At 36.5% G+C, this 17,066-nt stretch overlaps 2 protein-coding genes across 4 annotated transcripts in view; one reads left to right on the forward strand and one right to left on the reverse strand.

Moving 5' to 3' along the window:
- Positions 1-1,157, forward strand: part of RAB38 (RAB38, member RAS oncogene family) — a 157,342-nt gene extending 156,185 nt beyond the window's left edge. The window contains exon 4 of the mRNA XM_023739808.1: positions 582-1,157. The gene's annotated coding sequence lies outside the window, so the exon portion shown is untranslated. The remainder of the gene's footprint in view (positions 1-581) is intronic.
- CTSC (cathepsin C) overlaps positions 1-17,066 on the reverse strand; it is a 42,707-nt gene that overhangs the window by 14,348 nt on the left and 11,293 nt on the right. Inside the window, exons 3-4 of one of the 3 annotated variants that reach the window (XM_004385533.2) lie at positions 4,148-4,314; positions 1,219-1,374 (exon numbers count right to left, since the gene is read on the reverse strand). In XM_004385533.2, the coding sequence (XP_004385590.1) occupies positions 1,219-1,374; positions 4,148-4,314 (323 nt within the window). Of the gene's footprint in view, positions 1-1,218; positions 1,375-4,147; positions 4,315-9,402; positions 15,976-16,836; positions 16,882-17,066 lie in introns of those variants that run through there. The other 2 variants (XM_023739805.1, XM_004385534.2) reach the window with 2 other exon arrangements.

The following is a 17,066-nucleotide window of genomic DNA, read 5'->3' on the forward strand; positions in this document are numbered from 1 at the left end:
AGATGCTATCAGTTGGATAGGAAAAAAACTCCATATAGTCTCATGGTAGAAAATGCCACAGGATTCGGATTATTAGTTGGCAGATGAAAAAGCGTTAGTGATACATTTTAGATAGTTGAATAACTGACTAGTGGTCTTTTCAAGCAATAAAATTTTAACTTAGGATTCTATAGATACAGGAGAATTAATCATAGTATTCTCTGAAAATGCTTCAATGTACTAAGGGAAAAAAAACCTATTACACAATTTATGAGCTCTTGGTAGCTCTCCCTATCAGCTCCTAGATCCCTAGCCTTCAGTCATATTATCAGTTTCTCCTACAGCAGATATGACATCACAGGAACATCCCTGGCTATTTACTCCATGACAAACTCTTTGCTAGATCCTCTTATACTTTTGAGGGAATTAAAAAATCTACCACATTTCAGACTATACAAATTCAAAATATTCTGACATAATTTCCCCAAGTAAGAAATACACTGTGGGGTATGTAAGCTAAAGATGGAAAATGCCTCTTCTGGCTAATGGTATTAGAGGTATAGTTAAAAAAGAAAAAAAGGAACCTTTTTTTTTTTTTGCAGGACCTTAAAGCATGGAGAGAATTTTGGCATTTATGGTGGCAACCTTGACATTTATTGTCGGCAAGTTGAGGAGTATTTAAGGCAAAGGAGTGCCACAAAGGAGTGAACAAAATTAAAATGAAAGAAAAATTTTAGGTAATTGTGTGTCATATTGTTCAAAAACAAATCAATGTCAAGATAGTAAATACATTTATGGTCAAACTTAGATACGTTTAGATATAGACAATAGGAAGTAACACAATTAGAGTGGGGTGTAGGAAGATGAAACTGGCAGTAGTTCACTGAATGGATAAGAATTGAGACAAGGTGGGGAAGAGACCAAAAAGGACCAAAGAATAGGAGGCAGGAGACCGATCCACAATCCAGGACAGAGATGTCAAAGGCTAAGCCAGAGTGTAGAAAATGGGAAGGGAGTAATGGAAGTGACAGACACTGTGAAAGCAAAACCCATACATAGGGCTTGGAGAGCAATCGAGTAAGTATGAGTAGGAGGAGATGGGGTAAAAAAAGATAACATAAAAACTTTAAAGTGGGATGACCAATAAAATGGCAGGAAACACAGAGAGGGCTGGCTGGGAGGGAAGATGGGGTTCAGCAGGAATATTTTTATCAGTGATAAAGAGATGTTCTTTATTACCTTGGGATTCCCTGGCTGTGGCCACCACTTCTCCTAATCATGTCTCTCAGGCTAAGAGTTTCATATTCCATGTATGTGGTTGCAGTCCAGGATTTCTGAATGGCATTGATAGCTTTCACAAAGTTGGGGTCATATTTGTAAAGCCTATTAGAATACCTGTTGACAAAAGTAAAATACTTTCGGATGTAAATAGATCCCATTAAAACAACTACTCTTATACTCAGTGCCTAAGTTGGAAGTGGTATAATCTTTTAAGAAGGCAATGTTGCAATCTACATTTAAAAAAACTTAAAATTTGTCTCCTATGAAAAGTTCATGTTCACTAACATATATGTATAAGGTTATTCCACCCAAGAACCACTTTTTATACTAGTGATAGATTATAAATAATCTCAATAAATGTTTAAAAATAAGGGACTGATTTATAAGTAATAGTACTTCATTTAGTATGTAGTCTGTTCAGTAAAAATGTCTAGAAGATTATCGAGTGATATGGAAGAGAGTTCATACATACTAAATAAAACGCAGTAAATAAATGTTTATACAGAATTAACAAATTTTTGTAGAAGTATATATACTTACATTATAAATACATTAAAAAATTCTAACCATAGTGATCGGTGAGTGGTGGCATGGGACCACTACTTTTTTCCCCCTAAAAGTTCTACAACGTGCCTTTATAACGTTTGTAATAAGAAAAAATAAAAGAAGAGGACAGCATAAACTGTATACAATTTATATATAACACAGCAAGCATTATAACCAAAAGATGCAAAAAAAAAAAAATTCCATATTGATGCTTGGTTTACATTCTAGTTACTCAAATTTTGGTTCTTGTATGAGTAACATCAGCAGCTTGATAGAAATGCAGATTCTAAGTACCCAGCACAGACCACCTTAATCAGAATCTGCCTTTTAACAAGATCCTCAGGTGATTTACATCATCAGTTAAATTTGAGAATCACTCATTTACCTGATGCCAAATGCTCAAATACAGACGTAAATAAATTAAATATACAAAGAACATGTTTACAAAGCAAAAAATCGAAGGAGTTGATTTTTCTTACTTCAAACATGTATAATAGCACCTCCATGTTTGAGGGAGTTGACTAATCCACCTAACTCAAATATGGATCGCACCTATGTGCCAGATGCTAGGAACTCACTGTTATTATTCCTATTATAAAAGATTCTGTAGTTTGCTTTAAGTATGTTTCATTATCCAAGAGTTTCATTAACATTAAGTTATGCAAAGCATAACATACCTGACCTGAGTAACACTGTAGGTATATACCATGTTCTTTCTCTTTTTTTAAATTCAGATGTTTGTAAAGAGAGTGTTTTGATATATCAAAGAACGTGGGAGCAGTGAAAATAAAAAAAATATGCAACCACATTGATACTGCTTTTATCAAAGTTGTTTCCCACTTGCTGAAAAATATGAAACCAGAGAGATACCTTTATTAAACAGACTATAAAACTGTCTATATTATACTTGTAACTACACTAACACAACAACAAAAACAAGTTACAGTTGTCTGTTTCCTTAGGGATAAGAGTAAATTTTATATTATAAATGCTTATCTTGCAACATTTTCCACTAACGAGAATCACTATTTTATTGACTGAATTTGAGAAGCAGTGGTAACTAGCCCTAATTGCTTTATTGAACCGTCTGGGAAAACATCCTATGCTTTACAATAATGACAAGATGCCATCACAGGTCTTAAACACTATTATTTTTAGCAGATACAAGGGAATCCAAAATAATGTACCTTACTGTGGAACAACAGATTATTATGTGCTGAAAAAGATCTTAAATGCTCATTTTACAGATGAGGCAGCGTAGATCTGAGCACTTCAGTTAGTAGCTTCTTCATTAAATGAAAAAATGTGTGAAATATCAAATAGACTATGATAGTATAGTATCCACAGTATATCCTCAACAGTGGGGTGAAAAATGAATGGCTTAGCAGGAAATGTGCTGCTCAAGGGTCAAGCCAAACAAAGTAATTTTTAAACTAAATTCAAAATGGAGGGGATGGATTATTTCAGATCTTGGCCAGCCTTTTCCTTGATAATTACAATTCATCCTCTTTAACCTCATCCCCCCTACCTCTTTGCTCCACAGTCTATCACTGCCAGCGTTGTCTGGTTTTGGATGATTCACTCAGGTAAACTTTTAGTGGATTTCAAACTAATTAAAATAGGAAGGTTATTATTACCCACCATCAAAAAATTTTTTTTTTATCTTTTCCTTCCAAGACGAATAAAACCTGAAATCTCATTTGTGTGGTTTGAAGTTACTTAAAGTAGAGCTAACAGTATAAATTTTGACTAAGAATTTTAATTTGTTACTTATTGCCTTGTTTAAAATTTATGTTCAGTTAGTACTGCCTATACTTGCAACATGGAGCCCTGGTGGCGCAGTGGTTAAAGCACTTGGCTGCTAATGGAAAGGTCGGCGATTCGAACCCACTAGCCACTCCTCAGGAGAAAGAAGTGGCAGTCTGCTTCCTTAAAGATTCACAGCCTAGGAAACCCTATGGGGTAGCTCTACTCTGTCCTACAGGGTCACTGTGAGTGGGCATCAACTCTAAGGCAGTGGGTTGCAACATAATCATATCTATCTACAAGTATTATGCAACATGTTGTTACATGGTAACTAACGATTTTTCTTCATTAGTCACTGCAGTTCTGTGATCCTTTATATACGTTTATAAAAGCCATCAATTGCTCTGTTATTCTTAAATTGCTTTGAAAAAAAAAAAGTTCTTCTCTCAATTATATCAGTCAATATTTTTCCAGTAAAGTTTTATATGTTTTACAGCAAAATATATATCATATAATCAAAATAAAAATCCCTAAGAATTAACACACATACATAGTAAAACAAAACTAAACAATACTTTTGCTTGTGACAACTCACATTTCTTGAAGATTCTCAAGGTGTGCTGCATTAACACTCACATACTCAGAGGTAGTTCCCAACTTCCTTCCGGTGAAACAAGCCCAGTTCCGGCCCAGCACATCATGTACCCACCCCGGCATCGTCTCTTGGCAATAACTGGTAACCCTGCTGCCCTCTTGTTTGTACTGCAATCAAATAAAGAAAGGAAAGGCCAAATAAAATCATTGTCCAACTCTCAGGTCCACTTTCCTGGCTTTCATTAACGGTAAAGATGCACGATTTTAGTTTTCCCTTAAGGACATGCCTCTGCCAATCAAAATAAAAACTTCACTCTGAGAGGTTACATTCTGAGAATTATAGAAAGGGAAGAGCAATGTACATCACAAAACAATTCTGAGAATGAAAGGCAAGGAAGGAAACTAATATTTTTAGAACATTTGCCACATTCCAGACATTTTGTACATTATCTTATTTCATCCTCGCAATAAGCCTATGAAGAGGCAGGCATCAGTAAATCCATTTACAAATGAGGAAGTGCAGGCTTAGCTCAGAGACAATAGGTAGTTTCTACCTAAGGTAGCGACTCATGTCAACCCGTGCATGTCAGAGTAGAACTGTGCTGCATAGGGTTTTCTATGGCTGATTCTTTGAAAGTAGATTGCTAGGCCTTTCTTCCTAGGCACCTCTGGATGGACTGGAACTTCCAACCTTTCATTTAGCAGCCAAGTGCACTAACCATTTGCACCATGAGCTGGAGTCAACTGGACACAACTGGACGTAACTTTTTTCTTTTTTTAAACCTCAGGTAGCAGAGCTGTTAATTCAAACTCAGTCTATCAGATTCTACTTCGCCATTCACAGAAAATCCCCATCAGCAAATTATGGAAATGTTCCATAGAACTAAACAAAATACTTTCTTCTGATTATGAGGGGGACTAACATAACCTGATCATTAAATAGTCACTCCACTTTATTTCACTAATATAGGCCTTTGTCTTGTTTCAATGTTTATATGGAAACATAACTATAAAGTGATAGAGCTGAGACTAGAACCGAGATGCTCTGGCTCCAGAGCCTAACGGCACCCATATTACACCCTTTCCTCTTGGAGGAGAGCCAAGTAATGCTGACTGAGAGTGTGGGAGGCAGAGAGGAAAAAGGTCACACAGAACTTCTTCTAGGAGCAAAGAGTTGGGCACGGACAGTTTTTAGACACTGATGAAATTTTACAGAACAAACTATTTGTGGGACTTTGGGCAAACCTTTACTAGACCTCAGCTTCCTCATCTGTAAAACGAGGAGAGTGGCAACGTGTCCTCCAAGGTGTCAACATTTTGGGATTCTATGAAATAATGCAGGGGTCAGCAAACTTTTTCTGTAAAGGGTCAGACAGTAAATATTTCAGGCTTTGCAGGCCACAGGGTCTCTGTCCCACTTCCATGTACTCAACTCTACCTTTGCGGCACAAAAGCAGACAAAGGCAATACATAGACAAATTAGCAAAGCTATTAGCTGCTTCAATGAAACTTTCATTTACAAAACTTTTATTTATAGGCAGCAGGTTGGTTTTGGCAGATCGGCTATGATTGCTGACCTCTTATCTAATCTGTCGTTGTTGTTGTTAGGTACCCTCAAGTCCCCTTTGACTCATAGGGACCCCAGGTAGCAATGAGTTTACTGATGTCTGCCACTAGGTTGTAATCTTTACAGAAGGCGACTGCTAGGTTTTTTTCCCCCGCAGAGCCACTGAGTGGGTTCAAACTGCCAACCTTTGGGTTAGCAGCCTAGTGCTTAACCATTTGTGTCAGCAGGGCTGCTTTATCTAATCTGATACTAAATTCTGTTTGTAAAAGTTCAGGGCCAGATATATTTTAGGCTTGCAGGCTATAAGGCTTCTGTCACAGCTACTGGACTCTGTCATTGTAATGCAAAAGCAGCCATAGAGAATACATAAATGAATGGGCATGGATGTGTTCCAATAAAACTGTATTCACAAAAACAGGCCTCTAAATTTGCTAACCCCTAGATTAACAGAATGTGTGGGCTAAACTACACTTAACGGTATAATTACCTTATTGAAGCTGACTTACTCTGAGTTAAACTCCTATTTGGGGGTAGAGTTAAAAATGGATAGCCTAAGAATCCAAAAGAGCTGAATTTGAATGCTGAGATTCACCACTCACTATGCTATATGGCCTGGGGTTAAGTTACTGTAGGCTACTCATTTGCACATCTTGCTTACATCCTGGTGGTTCAAGACATTCTGAAGCCCATCTACCTACCTCTGGTTAAGAATATATCCACTAGCGTGAATTCAGCTCATCATTTCTCAAGTCTGCTAAAAGCCCCAACTCAGGACTAGGGACACTGAAATAAAGGCCTATGACATTACTGAGTTGTAATGTCAGAGGGTGCACTGGGTGAAAAGGTTAATGAAAGTTATTTCTATTATGCTGAAACACATAAAATTACTGATTTTGTAGATCAAAACAGTCAAATATCAGTAACCTCATATGGTTCCAATCTGAAGTTCTTAGAGTTCAAGTAAGTGTTTCTCATTGGCACTGGATCTTCTCTTCTCCCCTGTTGCATCTGCTAAGACAGACCAGGTGGGGTTAGGCCAATGCCTCCACCTTGCTTATTTAGAAAGCAGTCTGACAGTGTTTTTAGAGTTCTTAAAATCTACCTCATATAAATTATTGTATATGCATAAACCAAAACAATGCTATATACAGGACGATGCTCATTTTAGTAAAACAGAAAAGTTAAAAAACAAGAACAAAGAAGGCTATCCTAAATGTCCAAAGACAGGATTGAATAAATAAATTATAATATATTAATATGAAGGAATATTATATAACATTTTAAATGATGAATACGAGTTTCATAGAAAAGAGGTCAGCAAACTGAGTCTGGGGAAAGCTCCCCATTTTTGTTAATATAGTTTTACTGGAGGACAGCTATGCCCATTTGTTTACATACTGTCTAGGGCTGCTTTCACGCTACAAGAGAAGAGGTAAGTAGTTGTGAAAGAAAAAGGCCCACAAAGCCTAAAATATTTACTATTGGGCCCTTTAAGAATGTTTTCTGATCGCTGCCATAGCACAATAAAAGGAGAAAACCTATGACACATGGTTAAGAGGAAAACTATAAAATAGTACTTCCTTTGAATGCAAATTTATAACATTTTTATGAAATACAGTTTTTTAAAAATGAAATGGGACTTTGGATGGATTTTTCTGGGGGGGCGTTACTTATAAAATGAGGACTGTTATTTAACTTTGTGACATTAAATACTTTTTAAATACTTCTATTTCCTAAGAATGAGATTTATAATCTATGGAGTCCTATAAGAGGGACTGATCTATGAGGGATAGTGCAGGTGCTACTACAGGCTGTTAATTTTGGTCAGTCTGGGATTATGATAGCACCTCCTGAAAAATCATTATTTAAATAACATGTTTTGTATTTTGCAAAGCTCTTTCATTTATCAAATATATACTGATCACATAGTAGTTCCTATGCATTGTGCAAGGTGCTAGGCATGCAGGCACACAAGTATTAATGTGGTGACAGCCTCTAAAAAATTAGAATTCAATGAAATAAATGTGTAAATAATTCATTGCAACACATGGTGGTTCAGCAAGCTAACCATGCTTGGAGAAGCCAAGAAAACTTCCCTATCAAAACAGAAATCTAGATCACAGCTGAAATAACTTTCCCAAGGAGTTCAGGGCATTCAGGTTAGAAGAAATGGGCCCTATGTTTCTCCTCAGCATGGTTTTACTTACACAGTTGGCACAACTTAGTCATAGTTAAAAGCGTGATGCCTGACTCTAAGTGAACTTCCCCTGAGGGGAACGATGACCTGTTATTTCCAGTGGACAGGAAAAAATATTACTGGAACATAACTGATTTTCCCACAGTTCTTTACCATGCATATTTGTTCAGGGATTCTATACTCATCGTCTATATGATACAATTAGGACCTTCCACTTACCTATCACTCTAAACTTAAAAACATTTTGCAAGTTAATCATAAATCTTAAAAAGTTCAAGAGAGCATAGAGATAATATAGACCTAAGGGGAGGGAAAGAAAAAGAAGCCAAAAGGAGGTAACGGTGGTGGTTGTGTGGCACAGAGGCAATTCCAACTCATAGTGACCCTGCGTGACAGAGTAGAACTGCCCCATAGGGTTTCGCAGGCTAAAACGTTTACGGGAGCAGATAGCCAGGTCTTTTCTCTTGAGGAGCAGCTGGTGGGTTCAAACCACTGATCTTCTGGTTAACAGCCAAGTGCTTAACCACTGCACCACCAGGGTTCCCTAAAGGAGGTGGTAATACTTTAATTTATAACCACAGACTCCTAGAACCAAGCATTCTTCCCAATACTGCACACCACTAATATACTCTGCCTTCCTCACAAAGAGATAGAAAGGTAAACATATAGGTCAACAGCTCTACTGTCAAAAATACTGAGGAGTGATACCCAAAAACTATGCAGCAAAGGCTTAAACCCCAATTTGCAAAGGGCTTCCACATATATTATGAGTCTCAACATAACCCTTGGGATAACAGGCATTATTCTTCTCATGAAGAAACGAAGGCACTGCAAACTTAAATGGAAGAGAGAGGATTCAAATATGGGTTCACATTTTACAAAGTTCATTGCTTATCCACTGTATTCTTTACAAGAAGCCTGGGTGGTCCCAACGGTTAACTGCTTGGCTGCTAACTAAAAGGTTGGTGGTTTCACCCATCCAATCACTCCACGTGAGGAAGACCTGGCAATCCGCTCCCATAAAGTTTACAGCCTAGAAAACCCTATGGGGCAGTTCTTCTGTCACATGGGATCAATATAGTCGAAATTGACTCGACGGCACCACACAACAACAACAAATCCTTTAAAAAGATAAATTCAAGAAGATCAACCGACTCTCATGAGCTGGTTCCAAATCGTCACCCAAGCCCTTTAAGGACTCTAAACTTTCTGGTAGCACTAATGGCCCTCATCCCACTGGTCAGACACCTACCTTACCTTGGCTATTTCTGTCTTTCTACCACTCTTGCTAAGGGTTTTTGATGTAAAGTAAAAAGTAAAGAACCCTATGTACTACAGAACGAAACACTGCCCAGTCCTGCGCCATCCTCACAATCATTGTTATGCTTGAGCCCATTGTTACAGCCACTGGGTCAATCTATCTCGCTGAGGGTCTTCCTCTACTTTACCAAGCATGATGTCCTTCTCCAGAGACTGATCCCTCCTGATAACATGTCCAAAGTATGTAAGATGTAGTCTAGCCATCCTTGCTTCTAAGGAGCATTCTGGTTGTACTTCTTCTAAGACAGATTTGTTCGTTCTTTTGGCAGTTCATGGAATTTACAAAATAGGGATGATAATAACAGACCCCCCGTCATAGGTTGTGTTTTATGTATACCACCCCTTTAATTTTTACAACCACCTTATGAGGCTGTTCTTTCCACAAAACAAGCATCATGAGAAGAGGAATTTTTGTCTACTCAGTACCTAGGAAAGTGTTTGGCACTAGGAAGGAATTCATTATTGAATGAGTGAATAAAATGAATGAATGATAGATAACACAAGGGGCCATAATCTCCTATAAGAGAGAAAGAACTACAAATGCCAAGTTCTGTTCCAATGATAACAAAAGAAATTGAGAAAACACAAAAACTTTATACTTAGTACAAGTGTGGTGCTGACAAGACACTGTTATTCTTGTTGGGTATCGTCCAGTGGATTCCGACTCACATACTCCTCAGAGTAGAAATGCTGTAATCTATACAGGAGCAGAATGCCAGCCCAGGTCTTTCTCCCACGGAGCCAAGACATTACAGAAACCCAAATTCTCGCCTGAATCTGACATTACTTCAGGAATATCCATTTTCCTATACAAACCTCATTTTCCCTATCTGTAAATTTAGGGTGACCTAGAACTTCCAAAAGTTCCCTTCACGTCTCCTAATTCTCCATTTCGTTACATCTCTGGTTTTCTTATTTAACTTCTATAAAGCCAGGTGAAAAAGTCTTAGACACACTCCTTATTTATACACTTAGGATAATCCTAAAAAACTACAACTTTGTTACAACTCAAATCCTGTAAATGTACTAAGGAAACTATCAATTTATCATTTCTGACACATAAAATTCGTGAAATTATTTTCCCTTTTAAAGATTTATTTTAAATTATTCTGTAGTTTTCACCATATTAAATAATTTCCTTTTATGCAGCACCTGAAATTATCTCATAAAAGGTAGGACAGGGCCGTAATGCCATTGTGCAAGACAGCTATAACTTCCAAAAAACAGGCATTTACCAGTCCAGAAACCAAGTACTTGGCACACTGACGAGAGGATCACACACTGTGTCTCAGATACTTTTCGGTTTAAATACTCTCAGAGTATCTGTCATTATTCCTGCTACTGTGAGAAATATTTCTTATGTGATTTGAACATTATCACCAAATAAGTTTTGGCTATACTATTTAAAATGTAGCCAAAAAAATTATTCTAAGAGTTTTCATTTATGTAAACACCAGTCTCTGAAGACTGTCTTGCACAGATGGTATAATTTAAGTTTCCATTCATTGATGCCAATTTTTATTGCAACAAACAGATAATTTCATAAAATTTGAGGAACTGACAAAGCCTAGTACTTAAGTTTAGAAAACTACTAGGATTTAATAACTATTGGTATGCTATTTCAAAATAACCATAAATTGCCATTCTCAAAATTCCCATTCTTCAATTTCTGACTTGTTTTATCAACTATTTAATTATGCCTACCTAGTAATATCGACCAATTACAAAAGAGAATTGGTTGGGATAGTCTCTTAAGGTATTTTTCCTGGATCTCTTACTCAACTACTTTTCACTCTGAGGGGGGAAAATCAATTAAACCTTGTTCCATGGTTTCTCTGATTAATAGAATATTTAGCAAATATTTGAATATCAATTTCATGCAACACACTGGCTAGGATAGGTACAGTTTAATAAAAAGGACTTTGGCCTTTAAATCCCAGTTCTGCCACTTATTTACGTACTCATGAGCAAGGCATTAACTAGTGAGTCTCAATTTCTTCACCTGAAAATAGGAATGATACCTGCTTCACTGGATTGCTATGAAGGATAAAGATGATCCTGACGTTTGTAGAGTTTTTAAGTTAGAAAACCCTAAACAAGTAAATGATATAAACATTACCATCAGTTACCACGGGGGATACAAAGCTATTTGAGACATCATCCACGTCTTCAAAGAACTTATACTGTAACACAAACTCAACCGTGCAGGCGACACTGAGCCCTCTCCTGCCAACTAGTGCTCCCCAAAATGGTATGAAAGATGATTCATTGGAACATTGGAAAGAAAATACTGTAACTTCTATTTCTATTTGTAATATAAAAATAAAATCGAAAATCAACTTCCATTATTATTTAATGTAGAAACCAATGCTCATGTCCCCACTCAGTTCAAATAGCATATGGTCACTTGTTATGTGCAGTGTGCTAAGCTATGAGACGGTGAGACCCCATTATAGCTTATTCCCGTTTCCATGTGCCTGCTTAAACTGACTAACGCACCTAATCTGAATTAAGCTAACTCTCACAAAATGAAAATGTGGCTTAAAACAATCCCTGCAAAAAAGCAAGGATTTGCAGATAATAATGATGCAAACATAAGAAAATGGCAAAGCTTACATTTTCCCTATTCGTAGTCTGAGCTCTGTCAGCTATGCTAAGAAATAAAAAGTTTTTTAAAACATGTTTTGAAATATTTCCATCACTATGATACTCATTTTTCAAACTTTTTCACCAAAAAAGCATAAGTTTTGGTTAAAATTTGTCTATGAAATTGCCACTTCCCTGATGCTAGTTATTTTTCTAAATTCTTGTAAAGCTGTAGCACTTTTGTCTTTAACAAAATGGGCCAAAACCTACTGAAATTCTTTATTAAAAGATTTTAAAACATGTTAGAAAATACTATTTTCAACGTTGAAAATTTACAATAACAAAAATTATGTATTGGTAACAGAGACTCTTACATTGCTTTTGACAACAAAATCATGTGACAATGAAGCATGTTTTGTTTTCAAATGATACAAAATAAATTTTGGAAGGACATGTTTTTGTAACGTTAATAAATGCAGTATCATTCATTTAATCATTTTACTTCACGTTTTATAATAAGCATATTATTATAAATTTATATTATTTTAAAAATTGTACATATATATTGTGGAATATATAATAAAAAAATTTAGAAATCTAAAGTTTAATTCATCAAGATGATTCACCATTACAGGAAAAAGTACCTTGCATGAAGTTGAATGACTAAAGATGAACTGTATATCTGGAGACATTACACTACAGCAATACATAAAAAAAAATGTTTACTCAATTCTTTGCCCTTTTTTTTACTGGAGATATCTACATAAGTGCACATTAACCACTTCCATTTGTTGTCAGATCTGGAGTGTAAGGAAAAGTGGTTATATGGCAACAATGCAGATTTTACTAAATTGATATTTTGCCAAACCCTCCCAAGAGGACCACCTCTTTCCTCAGAAAGAAATAAACTTACTTATGTCAGTTCCAAGCATTAGCTCTAGTTTTTCACCTATTAACTAGACTGAAGCTTTTATTTGAGAAGTTGAATTTTAATGAATTGTGAAACTGCCAGGAAACTGTTACAGTGGTTGCAATGAAATAGCTTTCAGTATTTTACTGAAAGAATTTGTAGCTAGATTTACAAATGAAAATGGAGGGTCAAAAATTTACTTATTCTCAGGGCTGAAAAGAAGTTTAAACCAAAACATACTCTCTTGAGTTAGTTAGGAAAACAGAAATTTATCAATCAGCAAAGTAAACTAAGTCCCTTGGCTCATTCCTTATTTACTCCCTTATTACCTACTCTTAAACTGTGGGGTTTGAAGAAATCTTAGCGTTCATCTACTGCAAACTTTAGCTTGAGTTCCTAACTGTACCTACAGAAATGGGGCATAACCTTACTCATTCCAGGCTAGTTCAAATCATTGGTTCTCCAGGCTTTGGGGAACCACTGATGTGAACTTTACTATTTCCGTTGGTGGACAGCTAATTCAGGTTTTCAATACTTTTGAAAGATAGACTATTACTTTTTTTTTTGAACTTTGAGCCCTATCTTGGGCCTTCATAGACTCACACAAAAATTAAAACATAAATAAATAAACAGAATAAAACTTAAAAGTTTAATTTGTTTTCCACTAAGTCATTCAACAAATACACCTGAGGACGCATGACAGGCTCTAAGGACACAAAGAATCAAGGCCACGATTTACTTATTGAAACAGATCAGTAAAATAACAATGACAGCACAATGATATATTATTCCATTTTCTTTCATTTACAAATATTTATTCAGGTCTATTATTTGTCAGGTATTGTGCTATACAGACAGGATTAAATGGTCAGTAATATAAAAATGACCTCTGCCCCCCTCATGGCATGTCAGGAACAGAGGGGGAGATAAACAAGCAGTTATGACAAAGAACGCTAAGCATTATTATATTGTGGGGCATTCTAACACATATATCTGCAATTTTGTACCCGCCAAGTCTTCTCTTCCAATCAAAACAAATACTTAGATGCTAAGTTACTCAGAGAAACAGAAATAACAAAAAATACAAAATAACTTCAAAAAAGAGAATTTTAATTATATGCTAAAAAACATTCTCATACATATTTGTTTCTTTGGTACTATTTTACCTTCTGAAAATCAGCTTGAAAATATACAACCCTTTTAGAACTCTGGAGGCAGGTAACTAGACAATATTTTTAGCGCAGGGAACCAAAAATGTAAGTATAGCAGCATTCCTGATTTGTGCTTGCAGAAGGCTATAAAATTAATTTTCTGTAACCTGGCATACTTGGGAAAAGACAAGAGAAGTGTGGTTCTTTTTGCAAGGACCTATAAAGTTCTATGTGCACTAGATGCTGAAGGTATACAGGGAAAGACACAAACTTTGAGTATGGAAGATGAAGACGTGTTATCAAATAATCTCATGACAACAGAGTAAGTAAAGATACCTGTAAAATTTAATGGGAACCAAGATAATGGCATTTCTCCCTCTAATGGAGAGTGCTAGGGAGGGTTTCACATAGGAGGTGGGATCAAGGTAGGTCCTGAGTGATGAAGAATTTATCAGGTCCAGAGGTAGGTGTGGCTGTACTATTAAATTATCTTTGTAAGCTATAACATGTCCAGAATAGCACACCAGAACTTCTCTGATGGTATAAATCTCCTGAACTGATAAAGCAACAATAGTAAACTGCTCTCTAGAGAAAGATTCCTCCACTCAGGCCTGGATGCAGGAGAAAAGTCCACCCAGATAGTATAGACTAGGTGTAGCCCCATATTTTAGGCTTACCAAAACTGGTATTGTTGTTACTTGCCGAAGAGTTGATTCCAACTCATGGAGACCCCACGTGAGCAGAGTAGAAGTGGTATTAGTCAGCTCTAAACTCAGGAAGGAGGAAACCAACCCACTGTTTAGCAGGGAAGAGCTAAAAGATAGCAATTAATGTGGATAACAATGTAATTAAAAGAGGTCAATTTGGTCGGGGTGCTTAATTTGAAGTTTACAAAGCTTTTCTTTGAATTTTTGGAACTATCAAGGAAAGGAAAAGATAAATTTTTTTCTTGAACGAAAGGACCTTGGCTTAGAAAATAAAGTGACTTGGAAGGCTCAGGTAAGGGAACCTAAGCTTCAAGTCAATAATTCTCTTAAGATTTCAGCAGGAGCCAATGCAGTACATATTCTAGTCTATTAAACTAACACGACACATACAGACTGGAAATCACCAGAAAAATCTACTCAAACGTGACCCTTAATACCACTAATTCTTTGTGAAATGGCTCTTCTTTTCTTCTTTAGTTCCAAGGAAGACCTTAAGCTTGAATGGCTAACCCTAGTTTTTTTAATTAGAAGTCCTGTGAATTTTAGCAAAATGCCTAATCTGTCTGAGACTTACTTGCCCTATCTATAAAATGCAATTAGTAACACCTACGGGATTTTAGTCAAGCAAAGTACATCAAGTTCTTAGCACAAAGCTTGGCACCTACTCGAAAAGAAAAGAAAGAAATTAACCATCCCATCTTTATGGCCAGGGGTACTGCAAGCCTGTTATCTTCGGAAGAATTATACCCTTCAGCAATTTGGCTTCTGTCAGAGAGCCGTTTTCCTGCTTTGAACATGTCTTCCATAGGACTATCCTTCCACCAATAACTTACATTTGTGCATCTCAAGCGATACTAAAGTGTTTTCTCCTTACCATACGTTCTAGGGTTCCTCGAGGTATTAAGAGAAAGAGAAGGCACTTAGGAAGAGACAATTTATTTTACACTATGAATAAAACAAAACACAAAAAACTCAAATCCTAATTCTGAAAAATCATTTCAATGTAAGAGTATTCAAAAGAGAAAACATTTAACATGTTGCATATCGTTCCTTTTATTAAAAGGCTGCATGGTGAAGCCACTTAGGACTTCGTTTCTTCCAGACATAGATTTTTTCTTTTTCTTGCGTAGTCTCTGGTTGTTCACATTCCAAAATGGTGATTACTGCTTTTCAAGGAATGTTCAGGAGGGCAGCTGCCTTGGAGGTAGGTCACAGGGCTCCTGTGCAATTTACCAGCAAATAAAGACTGCAGAAGAGACTATATCTGCTACAGGCCTCTGCTAGCTGCTAGAGGTTGGTTGGTTGCTGCATGTTGCCGGGCCTCTTAGCCACAAAGTCTGTTCTTGGCTGTAGTTTTAAAAGAGCCCCTCAACAGATGCTCTATTTAACAACTACAAGACAATAAAAACTAGGGTTACAAGCCAATAAGGATCATATTGTCTCTTAATCAACAACGTTCAATTATATTAACTTCTTGTCAGCAAAAAATGCCAGCACTGATGAGAAGCTGGTATTTTTTTAACGCTATTTAAGACATTCATAAAAAGCTGCCATTCTCAAGCTAAACGCTTAAGCAACATGTACTGCACATGTAGCCAACATGCTTACAAAGCACATGCAGACACCCTTGAAATTAACTTCCACTGTATAAACCTAAACTCATTTTGAAATGCATTTAATAAGCAGGCTAAACTCTAGCAACCTGAATACATTACCATGCATATCTCACAAATTCTAAATGTGGGCTCAGTGCTCCTTAGATTCCTATTTCCTGCAACGAGGCTATTTATCCCATTTATAGAACAAGTACCAGGGTTTATCTTTCCTACTGGCTGAGGTGTCTCCCTAATTATGATGAAGACTGAAGAGGTTTAGGACAAAATTTCATAAACTGCAGTCTGAGATTACCCTTACTTTTTTGTATGAAAAATTAACTTTTATTGGGAAAATTCTCCTATTACACCTCCCTCCAAAGACATTCACCACAAAACACAATAAAGATTCTGAGAAGTCCTGAAATAAAGAAAACTATTTAACATGACTTATTAAACTACTGAAGCCCTGATGGTGCAGTGGTTAAGAACTTGGCTGCTAACCAAAAGGATGGCAGTTCAAATCCACCAGCTGCTCCATGGAAACCCCATGGGGCAGTTTTACCCCGTCCTATAGGGTCACTATGAGCCGGAATCCACTCAACAGCAATGAGTTTTTTTGGTTATTAACTAACAGAAAAGAATTCAGAAACAACTTACTAGTTTCAGCTCTAATGCTCACTCTGATCTGTTATTAGTGGTTACCTGTGTAAAAAAATGACAAGTTTTGAATTATAAAAACAAAGAGTTCTCTTACCCATGACACTAAAGGTCATCTTGTTAAATGTTGTTAGAGAACTATGCACTGTAACAAATAATCTTTTAGCTATGGTTTAAACTAAAACCTTTAGAAGTGGTTTGTTTTATTCTACAGAATTGTTTCTAGGTGA

This window comes from Trichechus manatus, unplaced genomic scaffold (genome assembly GCF_000243295.1).
Source record: "Trichechus manatus latirostris isolate Lorelei unplaced genomic scaffold, TriManLat1.0 scaffold00140, whole genome shotgun sequence".
In the NCBI taxonomy this organism is placed as follows: domain Eukaryota; kingdom Metazoa; phylum Chordata; class Mammalia; order Sirenia; family Trichechidae; genus Trichechus; species Trichechus manatus.